Source organism: Chiloscyllium plagiosum, unplaced genomic scaffold (assembly GCF_037043375.1).
Source record: "Chiloscyllium plagiosum isolate Xiang-an unplaced genomic scaffold, Cpla_swu_hap1 HiC_scaffold_36, whole genome shotgun sequence".
In the NCBI taxonomy this organism is placed as follows: Eukaryota; Metazoa; Chordata; class Chondrichthyes; order Orectolobiformes; family Hemiscylliidae; genus Chiloscyllium; species Chiloscyllium plagiosum.
In genome coordinates this window covers 33,535,862-33,548,766 of record NW_028270174.1, presented here as the reverse complement: position 1 = coordinate 33,548,766, position 12,905 = coordinate 33,535,862, and the positions used below count along the sequence as shown (strand labels likewise).

At 39.3% G+C, this 12,905-nt stretch overlaps 1 protein-coding gene across 1 annotated transcript in view; it reads right to left on the bottom strand.

The window, feature by feature from the left end:
• LOC122539249 (cilia- and flagella-associated protein 337-like) overlaps positions 1-12,905 on the bottom strand; it is a 118,904-nt gene that overhangs the window by 98,744 nt on the left and 7,255 nt on the right. The window contains exons 2-3 of the mRNA XM_087980089.1: positions 9,596-9,641; positions 6,739-6,785 (exon numbers count right to left, since the gene is read on the bottom strand). Of these exons, the coding sequence (XP_087836215.1) occupies positions 6,739-6,764 (26 nt within the window). The 5' untranslated portion in view covers positions 6,765-6,785; positions 9,596-9,641. The remainder of the gene's footprint in view (positions 1-6,738; positions 6,786-9,595; positions 9,642-12,905) is intronic.

The window sequence follows — 12,905 nt, the reverse complement described above, 5'->3', positions numbered from 1 at the left end:
CTCACTTTTTTGAGTATCATCTGGAAAGTTCTCCATCTTCAATCAGATCTCAACTGCATGACAAATATGAAAAATAGTTGCCAGCATACCCAGATTGGGCAGTGTATGTTTATTTTGACTATGGGAGTGAGATCCAAATGACCCTTCAAGGGGAAATTGTATTAATCAGACACTCAGATTTAAGGTGAAAGACTTCTGCAATCACAAAACTCTGCATGGGCACATGATTAATTGACAAACTAAGCAGATTAGAATTCTGGCCACAAGCAATCCTAATTATGTCACTGATAATTACAAATGAATCCTAGTAATCTCTGTGAAGCAGAAATCTCACGTGCAACCTTTAAAGTCTCACCTTTGAACCACAATTCCCAAACACATCCCAAATGTCTCAGAGGCTACACAACGGTACAGATCTGCTTTTCTGTCATATTGAACTCTAAGGACTTCAGATCTTACTTTTATTTGAAACACTTTTTCTTAGGTGCTGCAGTAGTTGGAGGTTGTGGGGCATGTTTTCATTAGTCTTATCATACTTTAATTTTCTACTACAATTATGTGGATCTGGCTTGAGCTACATGTATCTAAATATGGTCTAATATGTCTGAATTCCATTTAGAGATACCCCTGCTCCTCCTTGTTGCAGATATCAATGTCCGACTATATTAAGTGACATCATGAAGTATCATTTACGTGTACTGAACTGCTAACCAGTCACACTGCTAAGAAGCTCTTTTATTTCTGATAATACCATTTGGATCAATGGAACCATCACCAATGGATCCTGCCATAGCAGCTTCCCGATAACTCTGCTTTTAGCCTCTTAAGTTTGTCAAATACTTTGTCCCTTGTGATAGAGGTTGTTGCATGATCTTTACTTTCACTAAAGCCTTTCTTATCTGATATCTTTGGGATGATTATAGTGTGCTCCACAATGAAGATTAATTTTACTTCATCCCAACAGCTGGATGCCTCGCAGGGATGGCTGCTAGGAACTGAGGTGATGACTAACTCTGATGACTACATGACGGAAGCCCCTGACTGTGGCTGAGTTTAGATACAACACATTCCTCCACGAGATTACAGACCTCCTCAAAATGAAGTTCTGATGCTTGAATCAATCTTGGTGGGAAGTTAGGGCAGGCTTTCAGTGCATCCCAGACTGTATTATATAATCCCAAAATGCTTGTAATATGAACAGGTGACAAGGGGATGTGATGAGCACTGAAGAGCTGAGAGAGTGGCAGTAATCTTCCCAGGGGAAAAATAAGGACATTGAATGTAAAGCTATAAGAAACAGGAGCAACAGTAGGATATTCGGCCCATCTAGGCTTCCCTGCTATTCAACAAGATCATGCCTGAAATGTTCCTAACCATAACTCCTCTTCTGTGCCAGCTCAGCATGGTTGTCGACTCCCTAAAATTTCAAAACTTATTTACCTTTTCTTTAAATGCTTTCAGTGATTCAGATGCCTCAACTCTCCAGGGTTAAAATTTTAGACAGTCGCTACCAGCTAGGAGAAGACATTCTTTTGCATCTCAGTTTTATGAGTGTCCCTTTATTCAGCAATTATGCCCCTAGTTTGAGACTCTCCTACTACTGGAAACTCTTCTCAGAATCTTGAGTATATCATAAGATCATCCCTCATTCTTCTAAATTCTAATGAATAATGGACTGATCTGTTTAGGCATTCTGCATAAAATAACCTCATCCCAAGAATCACCTTCATGAATCTCTTTTGAACAGTCTCCTTAAATAAGTGGACCAACAGTGTATGCAGTACCCCAGGTATGATCTCACCAGCACCCTATGCAGTCTGACAAGACTTCCCAGTTTTTAAGCACCAACGTCTAGCAATAAAGGTCAAAATTGCATTTGTCATCTTATTGCTACACCTGTATATTTCATATACAAGAACATCCAGACTCCTCTGTGTTGTACGTTTTATAGTTTCTCTCCATTTAAATAACAGTCTGCCTTTTGATTCTTCTAACCAAAATGCACAAACACATGCATTTTCCTATATCTATCAAGGTTGAGCCCACTCACTTCAACCAAACTATATCCCATTGCAGATTCCTTATGTTCTCATCACTCCATGTCCTCCCACCTATTTTTGTATCATCAACAAATTTGGATGCATTACATTCTGCCCCCTCCTTCACAGCAGTAATATAGATAGTAAAGAAAAGAGACCATAGGAATGATCCTTGAGACAGAGTACTAGTTATGTCTTTGCAACCTGAAAAAGAACCATTAATCCAAATTCATGATCTTCTGTATGTCAATTAATCCTTAATCCATTTAATACATGACTCCCAATACCACAAGCTCCTATTTTGTTCAATAACCTTTAAGTTGGAACCTTACTGAATACCTTCTGAAAATCCAAACACACTATATGTACTTGTTCCCCTTTATCAACCATTTGCTATGTCCCCAAAGAACTCTAGCGAGTTTGTCAAATATGATTTCCCTTTCAAAAAACAATGTTGACTTTGATTGCATTAAGGAGAAAGTGAGGACTGCAGATGCTGGAGATCAGAGCTGAAAATGTGTTGCTGGAAAAGCGCAGCAGGTCAGGCAGCATCCAAGGAACAGGAGAATCGACGTTTCGGGCATAAGCCCTTCTTCAGGAATGAGGAAAGTCCTTGCATTAAGCTTTTTACATGTCCTGCTATTTCTTCCTTAATAACTGATTCTTAACACTTTCCCAAGAACATATGTTCAGCTTACTGGCCAAAAGTTTCTTCCTTTCTGTTTCCTTCTCTTCTTGAACAGGAGCATCACATTAGCAGTTTTCCAATCCATTAGAAGCTTCCTGGAATTCAGTAAATTATGGAATATTTTGATAAATGTCTCCAATATCCCTGCAGCAACTTTATTGAAAACCCTTGGTCACTGCCCATTAGGTCCTGACAACTTGTCTGCTTTTAGTCTCATAATTTTATCAAATACTTTATCCTTTGTGATAGAGGCTGTTGCATGATCTTTACTTTCACTAAAGCCTTTCTTATTTGACATCTTTCGGATGCTCCACAATTACGATCAATGCAAAATATTGGATTAAATTATCTGCAATTACCCTGTTTCCTATTATCAATTCCCCAGTTGCGTTCTCCATGGGTTATTTTAGCTACTCCCTTTGCTTTATATACCTGCAGCAGCTCACACTATTTGTTTTTATATTTCTTGCCAATTTATTTTCATAATCAATTTTCTCCCTTTTTAATCACTTTTTAGACATTCAGCGCTGGATCCTTTAAAAATACCAATCCTCTGGTCTACAACTAATTTTTTTGCCACTTTGTGTGACTTAGTTTTCGGTCGGATAATGCCTTGTTACCCTTGGATGATTCATCCTCCTCATTGAGTCCTTATTGATTGGAATGAAGTTTTGCTGAGCACTGTGAAATATTTGCTTAAATGACTGCCACTGCTCATTCACTGACTTTTTTTCCCAGCTTGTTTTAGACAACACATTATTTATAACCAGTATTTGCTCTTACTTAAGTTGTGAATACTGGTTTGAGACCCATATTGGTCCCCATTACATGAAACTGAAATTCTACTATATTATAATCGCCATTGCTAGAGGATCATCACCTCTGAGATATTTTATTAATCCTACATCATTACACATTACATAACAATCTAAAATAGTTAATTGTAAGTTGATTCTTGTAACAAAGACTCGACAGATGTTTTGACTCCAGAGAGGTGTTTGTTTGAATGCTAACATATACAAATTAGTTTAACAAAGAATATACTGTAAAAAAAAGAGACTGATTTTTGATCAGTGTTTTTTTTGTCAGAAGGATTGTGGCTGCCAAAGCTATAAGAAGGAACTCTTGTCTGCTCTCTGGTTATCCTCCCATTATCAATTTACTGAAGAGCTGAACGCAGGAAAGGTTAGTAGTTTCAGATGTGTTTTAGTCACTGAGGAAAGACGCTGCATGCAATAGTGAAAATGATAGACCATGTATCTTGGTAGAAGACAGGTGCCATAGAATAATTAGACTGAATGTGAGAGAGAGAAAAGTTGGGAGGACATATACTTACAGAGTGCAGAAGTTGATTCACCTGTGGCATTGCTGTGCTTTCATTCAGAATGATGACACCTCACTGACCCAAGTTGCTATCTCTGACTACATTGGGCAGTGCCATAGACTCCACTTGTGACCCTGTGAAAAGAGGATGGTCCTCTTCTCCACCACCACATCCACCAGGCTCTCCTAACACCTGTTGGCAACCACCAGGATCGCCAAGTATCTGTTGGCGAAACAGATTGCCAATTTGCCTCTGTGAGCCATGTCCTTTCCAATTACAGAGTTATAGAGATCTACAGCACAGAAAAAGGCCCTTTGGCCAATTGAGTCTGCACTGATCAAAACAACCACTCAAGTATTCCAATCCCCTTTATCAGCATTTGGCCCAAAGCTTTGTATGCCTAGGCATCACAAGTGCCCAACTAAATACGCCATCAATGTTGTGAGGGTTTCTGCCTCTACCATCATTACAAGCAGTGAGTTCCAGATTTCCAACACCCTCTGGGTGAAAGTGTTTTCCTCACATCCCCTCTAAATCTCCTGCTTGTCATGTTGAATCTATGCCTCCTGGTCAATGATCCTTCTTTCAAGGGAAATGTCCCTTCCTGTCTATACCCTCATAATTTTATATATGTCAATCATGTCCCATGTCCACCACTACCTCCCCATCCCTTTCAGTTCCCTCTGCTCCACGGAAACCAACACTGGTCTATCCAATCTCTCTTCATAGCTAAGAACCTCCAGACTAAGCAATATCTCTAATGCAACCTCTCTAATGTAACCACATCTGGCCTATAATGTGGATTCCAGAACTGCACACAATAAGAAAGAGGGACAGGATTTCCAAATCCAGTCCCTCATCTCATTTTCAAAAGGTCCGGTGGAGTCTTCCTGACTATACGAAAATCTAGTCCAATGTCTCTTGGAGCAGAAACAGTGGTCGAGATTGTGGTGGAGGCAGATTCAATTGAGGCCTACAAAAAAATTTGGATAATTATCTCAAGAGAAAAAAATTGCATGGCTACAGGCAAAAAGTGGAGATTCGGACAATGTGAGCTAGTTTAGCAGAGAGCCATCACAGACACCATGAGCCAAATAGCCTTCTTCTGTGGATCCGATAATACCCTGACTTTCACACTGAAGACCTGTGCTCCAAACCAACCACACATTTCAAGCCAATAATTGCAACATTGGCAGCCACCAAAAAACATGGAACGTCTACTTTTTGTCATTTACATAAATGATTTGGATGCAAGCATAAGAGGTACAGTTAGTAATTTTGCAGATGACACCAAAATTGGAGGTGTAGTGGACAGTGAAGAGGGTTACCTCAGATTACAACAGGATCTGGACCAGAAGGGCCAATGGGCTGAGAAGTGGTAGATGGAGTTTAATTCAGATAAATGCGAGGTGCTGCATAGGGTCCTAGGGAGTGTTGCTGAACAAAGAGACCTTGGAGTGCAGGTTCATAGCTCCTTGAAAGTGGAGTCGCAGGTAGATAGGATAGTGAAGAAGGTGTTTGCTATGCTTTTCTTTATTGGTCAGTGTATTGAGTACAGGAGTTGGGAGGTCAATGTTGCGGCTGTACAGGACATTGGTTAGGCCACTGTTGGAATATTGCATGCAATTCTGGTCTCCTTCCTATTGGAAAGATGTTGTGAAAGGGTTCAGGAAAGATTTACAAAGATATTGCCAGGGTTGGAGGATCTGAGCTACAGGGAGAGGCTGAACAGGCTGGGGCTGTTGTCTCTGGAGCGTCGGAGGCTGAGGGGTGACCTTATAGAGGTTTACAAAATTATGAGGGGCATGGATAGGATAAATAGACAAAGTCTTTTCCCTGGGGTCGGATAGTCCAGAACTAGAGGGCATAGGTTTAGGATGAGAGAGGAAATATATAAAAGAGACCTAAGGGGCAATATTTTCATGCAGTATGGAATGAGCTGCCAGAGGATGTGGTGGAGGCTGGTACAACTGCAACATTTAAGAGGCATTTGGATGAGTATATGAATAGGAAGGGTTTGGAGGGATATGGGCCGGGTGCTGGCAGGTGGGACTAGATTGAGTTGGGATATCTGGTTGGCATGGACGGGTTGGACCGAAGGGTCTGTTTCCATGCTGTACATTTCTATGATTCTATTTGGCAAGTGTGTTCTCTCCATGGAAGGTGGAACAGATCAAATACATTTATTATCAGCCAATCAGTCTACTGTCAATCATCAAAATGATAGAAGGTGCCACTAAACAGCAATTACTCAATAATAACCTGCTTACCATGGCTCCATTTGGGTTCCATAAGGGTGCCACACATCCAGACCTTAACTCAGCTCTGATGAAAATGTGGACAAAAGAGCTGAATTCAAATTGTACACCAACACACAAAGGGTAGTTCCTGGCATGCAATATTTGAAGTGGTACACAAGTGGCATTTAAACATGGTGCCCACAGTTTGAACGCCAGAAGGTCCCAATACTAGCAACCACTTCCACCTCTACTGAGCAAAAATTTGCATGGCAGTGGTATTATAAATATGAGAAACATACTTAATAAAGCAAGCTGTGGAGAATTATGTGAGAAAAGCCACCAGAATGCACAAAGGGAATCCTTCCATGAAACTCCCTGAAATTTACACTTAGCAAAAATATGGGAAAATTCAGCCTATTGTTTCTGATAACAAATTGTTTCACTTACCTCAGGCTTTCCCCCATCATTGACATGAGCAAGATATTGACACATCCCTGTGAAAAATAGATTTTATATTTCTTGTAACACACTAGCCTCCTATCACACTCTATAAGTACCAATCATAAATAACAATTTTATAATAGCTTTCACAATGATTGCAATAGTCAAAATAGAGTTCGTTTTCTTGAAAATTGAACAGTTTAGCACAGAATTTTAAAACACAGGACTTGCTGTTTTGTTTAAGGTTAAACAGTTTAAAGGAACCCTCACCATTATCTCCAAACCCACTGAAGGTTTGTAGTTTCAATTTAGACACAGGGCATGAATGCAATGATTACCAATGACTATCTTCCCTCAGCTGATGAATCAGTACTCCTCCATGCTGAACATCACTTGGATGAGGTAATAAAGCATAAATGTCCTCCAGATAGGGAACTTCAGTGTTTGTCACCAAGAGTGAACACTGTTCCTGATTGAGCTGGCTAAAATCTGAATCATATTGTTGCCAGGCTGAGCTTTCAGCAGGTGATAGCAGAAAACTTAAACAAGGGAATAGCCAACATGACCACAGTCCTTGCAATGATTGTTACTTGTATCTACTTGCTGTAGATGCATCCCAACATGACAGTTTTGCTAAGAGCAATCGTCACATAGATCTTATGGAGTCAAGTTCTTGTTTTCAGAATTGTGTCACATGGCACAATCATTGTGCTAAGTGAGATAGATAAAGATCAGATCTGGCAATTCATGCATGTTTGCATGCATGAGGTTTACAATTAGGAGTAAAATTACATCTCACCATAATCTGTAAACTTATTGCCTGGAAATTCTTTGTTGCTCTATCACCATTAAGTTAGGTAGCTAATTCTGGATCACTGAGGAGTATAGAAAAATATGCCAGGTACAACTCCAGATGTATCTAAAAAATGAGGTACCAATATGGTGAAGTTCCAGCATAGACCAGTACGCATGCCAAGTAGCAGAGATAGCATACCACATGCAGATCGAAATGATCTTATCATCAATAAATCATATCAAAGCTCTACAGATCTGCCGAATCTGATGTAAATACATTTTCACCTGTTTAGCCAACTGAGAAAATGTTTCTTCTTGGCTTCCACCTGAGACCTTCTTAGACCATATAGATGCCAATCTTCAGCCAACTTGATTTGCTCCATGTGACAAGAAATGACTGAGTGTTCTGCTCCCAGTAATCTCAAACGATAGTGGTGAAAGCAATATGGACGCCTTCCTCTTGCCAGTTCCACAATAAGGTAAGAAAAATATCTGAAATTTACCTTTCTAGATGACTTTTCTTCAGCAGTCCCTTTCAGGCTTAGCTACCAAACAACTGAGAATGCAGAGCAATAGGCCAGTTGCATGCTGTAATTGGTTACTAGCATATTTTGTGAAGAGACTCTGATGTTGATGTTCGAGTCTTATTTACACCGGCCAAGGAGTGAATCCAAAAGAAGCCTTTAATGGTGTAATAAACAACACACTTCCAACATGGACTGTTTACATGTACTCAGCCTGACACACTGTACATATAGGCATTCAGTTTACTGAAAAGCAGGCATGGTTACAACAAATTGCTGGGCTATTTTGTCCTGTTGATGTTTTGCAAATTCCACTTCTAATGATTGTTTCCACCCAGCTCGTCTGCCACCAACTACCAACCCACCTAATAAACTAAAACAAAAATTGAAATCCAGGCAAAACTTCACTGTCCCTTTAAGAGCTCCTACCTACTGGACCTCCATGATGTCATAATATTCCAAAACAGAAAATTGTCAAAAAATGCAATACGATTCCTGCCCCTTTCACTATTATTTCAATATGGATGGGCATTACTATGCTATGTATATTACAGTGAGGACATTAATAGCTTGGTGATGCCCTCATAATCAAATAGTCTATCAGTGATCAAATGACCAATAATGAACTGTCATCGGTTACAGAGGAAAAAGCCCTGCTGGGATTCTATAAGTGTGTCTCAACAAGAATTGCCATTTTTAGGCTTAGCAAAGACAAGAACAGAAAATTGAGAAAGTGTAAAGACATAAAGTTTCAAAATATTAGAAGTGAAGTATCTTGCAGAAGGATTTTCTATATTTACATGATTGAATAAAACAAACTATTTGCATCCATTAAAAGTCTAGGGCCAAAAATGCTTGGCTCCATTAGTATCCTGAGACTCAGGTTGAACTTAGGAGGCCTAATGGTAATGGAAATGCTGTTGGAGTCTGGAAATGAGCACTCAAACAAAATCTCACTGCTTTTCAATTTGTGATGGTGTTTGGGAGGGTGTCCATTTATCTCAGATAATATGAGAAGTAGGTGCAATCAAGACGAACAAATTCGGTACAGAATTCCCTGAGCCCTGTCTCTCTACTGTTCATTGACCAATATGCCAATTTGAGATTGACACACAGGACACATCAGCATTAGAAATGGAGCTCAACAGGATTTCCAGGTTGTAATCACAGCATGGAAAAATACAGCACTATAGATATGCTACTGCCTGGATATAATTTGCTGTAAAGGACAGACCAATTAGTCTTATTTCCTAGAACCAGCATCAGCCATATAGCATTTTATTTTGCATGCCTCTTCTTTTCCATAGAGCCTTATAAGTAAGCCTTGCCAATATTATTGTGGTCCTATCCTGACCCAAAATACTTCAGTACAGTCAAAAGTGGAAATCTCCAACATATTATGCCACTAAGGCAGAACAAGGTTTTGGCCCCATTGTGTTTGATCAACTCAACTGATCATAACAAGCACTGTAGTTGAAATACTGGGTAATGAAGAATAAATCTTCAAAAGCAAAACTTGAAATATTTAAATGTTAAAGACATACCTGATCATCACCATAGAGAATCACACTTTCATCATTGCCTGTGGAACTAAAGAAAGCAATATATTGTTAGAAGCCTGTCTGATGTTTCATTATTTTGTTTCATTATTTGGTTTGCAGCTGTGAACTGTGAGCTGAAGGTGACCTTTGGGCTTTAAACAGCTGTAGGTTTTAAAAGAGAACAAACAACTGTTATTTGTTTATAAGATCAGGTCTGAATGTTCTTTGCAATTAATCCTTGTTAAAAGTGCTCTACAGGCATTTCAGTTCTAGAGAAGTGTTATGCTGAATCAGATGGAAGATGTTTGAATATGAACTGGGGCCTCAGAAGAAGTTATGGTGCCAGTCAGTCTAAAAAAAACCCAGAGTTTGAACTTGTTTTGAATTGCAATTAACTCAGAAGGACTGTGTCTGTAAAAGCTATAGGATGGAGATTTGATTGCTCCCTGTTTATCTTCCCATATCAACTCATTGAAAGTTAAAAAAATAGAATCTTAGTTATAAGTATTAAATCAATATTGCTTGGAACCTACTGGAAGCTGTCTGCATGCACCAGTGCCCTCATGAAACCAAGCAAGATACAATCCTATTTGCCTGTGAGATTACGAATCATGGAGACTGCTTAAGTAACTGGCTAGTTACATCTCATTTATATGTTTTTTCTTGTGATTTATCCCTTAACTGTGTCTGGTGTAAATGTTTGTAAGACTGTGGGATAGATTAAAAGTAAGTTTGGGTTAAATCATATCACGGTGGCTCAGTGGTTAGCACTGCTGCTTCACAGCACCAGGTTCAATTCTAGCATCGGGCGACTGTCTGTGTGGAGTTTGCACGTTCTCCCCATGTCTGCGTGGGTTTCCTCCGAGTGCTCCGGTATCCTCCCATAGTCCAAAGATATGCAGGTCAGGTGAATTGGTCATGCTAAATTGCCCATAGTGTGAGGTGCATTAGTCAAAGGGAAATGGGTCTAGGTTGGGCTGAAGGGCCTGTTTCCACACTGTAGGGAATCTAATCTAATCTAAAAAAATTAATGAGACGGCCTTGCTGCTTAGCTTTGATCTGCTAAAGCTATTAATAAATAATTAAATCTTTCATTCAAAGTATAAACCTGGTGTCTGGTATCAGTTAGACTCTAAATCTGGTAATGGCTATTCAAAAGGTCTGGTAGGATTGGTACCACTGGATAAATTTTGTGGGCCACTGAATAGTTTAATTTTACTATTTTGCAAAAACAAGGATAGAGTGACAGATTTGATTTTGATTTATCTGTCTTTGTATTGTAACAATATATATAAAGGTTGTAAGTGAACCACTTCATGTATTCATTTATTTCCAATCCACAGTAACATATATAACACTATATAATAGCCATACCAGATAACTTATTAAAAATTAATTCTTGGGAAGGGGAAGCCTAGTTGACTGTGGTAAATAACAATCCTCTACCACCCAACATCTTCTTGACAATGCTGCAGCCTTTGACATATTTGCCTACATCCTCCAGCAACATTTATTTTAGTAGGATTGCTCCCACCTGGTTCCACAGAACCATAGAAAGGATACAGCAAAAAAGAAGCCATTCAATTCATTGTGTCTGTGTTGGCTGAATAAATTAGCCACCCATTCTAATGCCACTGACGAGCGTCTCATCTATAGCCTTAAAGATTGTAGCACTTAGGTACAAATCCAGGTTTCTTTTACATGAGTTGGGTCTCAACCATCAAACTGAGCAATGAATTCCAGATGTCACCACCATTTGGTTTCATTACTATTTGATTTCATGAGTCCTCTAACACTTTTACCAATCACTTCAAATCTGTGACCCTGATAACTAACATTTCTGCCAGGGGAAACAGGTCTTCTCTATCAGTCCATCCAAGTTTCTCAATTTTCTACACCTTGGTTAAGTCACCCCTCAGTCTCCTGTGCTCGAAAGAAAATAACTACAGCATATCCAATCTTTCCTCGTACATGCAATTTTCAAGCCCGAGTAATATTCTTGTAAATCTTCTATATTTTCTCTGTCTAGATCAACTTTGTGCTCCCTGCAATGGTGTGACTAGGATTGTATACAAACTCCAACTTTGGCCTAACCAGTCTCTTGCATAGTTCCAGCATTGTATCCCTGCTCTTGCATTTACTACCACACTCGATAAAGGACAGTATCACATATGCCTTCTTTACCACATTTTCTACCTGTCCTGGACAAGTTAGGTATACATTTCAACATTTCCCATGTCCTCTACTCCTCTCAATATCCTCCTGTTTCTCACATATTTCTTGCTTTGTTTGCCCTCCCCAAACATGCAATCTCTCATTTCTGTGGATTGAATTCCATTTATGACTGCTCCGCTCAACCAGATACATTAATATCTCTCTGCAGTCAGCAACAATCCTCCCAACTATCAAGTACAAGGCAGATTTTTGTGTCATCACAGATACTCCTCCCATATTTAAGGCTAAATCATTGAGTATCATAAAAAGCAAGGACTCGAAGCTGAACGCTGTGGAACAAAACTGGTGTTCACTAAAACATTCATTAACCATTACGCTTAATTTCCTGTCACTGCACCAATTTTGGAGCCAACTCAACATATTTCCCAATGGCCCATGTGTTTTAACTTTTCTTAGCAGTCTGCCATGTGGGACCCTGTCACATGTTTTTAACTCCTTCACTGTCTGATACATTATACTCTTTGTCAAATGTCTAACACTAAATAAGTAGAAATTTCCTCAAACTTAGCATTGAGAAGACCAAAACCATTGTCCTTGATCCCTGTCACAAACTTGCTTCCCTGCTGATTAGATAGTTACTGAATATCTAAAGCTCTCATTTTCTGTATTCAGTCAGACTGTTCATAAACATGATACATGGTGTCACATTTGACAGATGATGAGTTTTTAATCACCAACATATCATTTACAGACATATATCTTATTCTACATCAGTAGCATCACCATTACAACACTGCCTTGTCTTTTGGGATGTGAACCCTTTATCTGTGCCTTTGATCATTTTGGACTTGACTATTTCAGTGTTCTCATAGTTAATGTTCCATTTTGTACCTTTCATGAACTTGAACTTACAAAATATCGCTATCTGAATCCTAGGTTCAATCATGACCCAGCCACCCATTGTCTGTCTAATTGATGACTTAGAGTTCCTAAATCTGCAAGACCTTAATTTTCAAATTCCCAGCCTCATTTTAAAATCATTTTCCCTTTTCCATTATTTCATCTGTCACTCCTTGGCACCTCTTCAGCCCTATGCCACCAACCCCCGCCCTCTGATGTCATTTGAACTCTTGTCAGT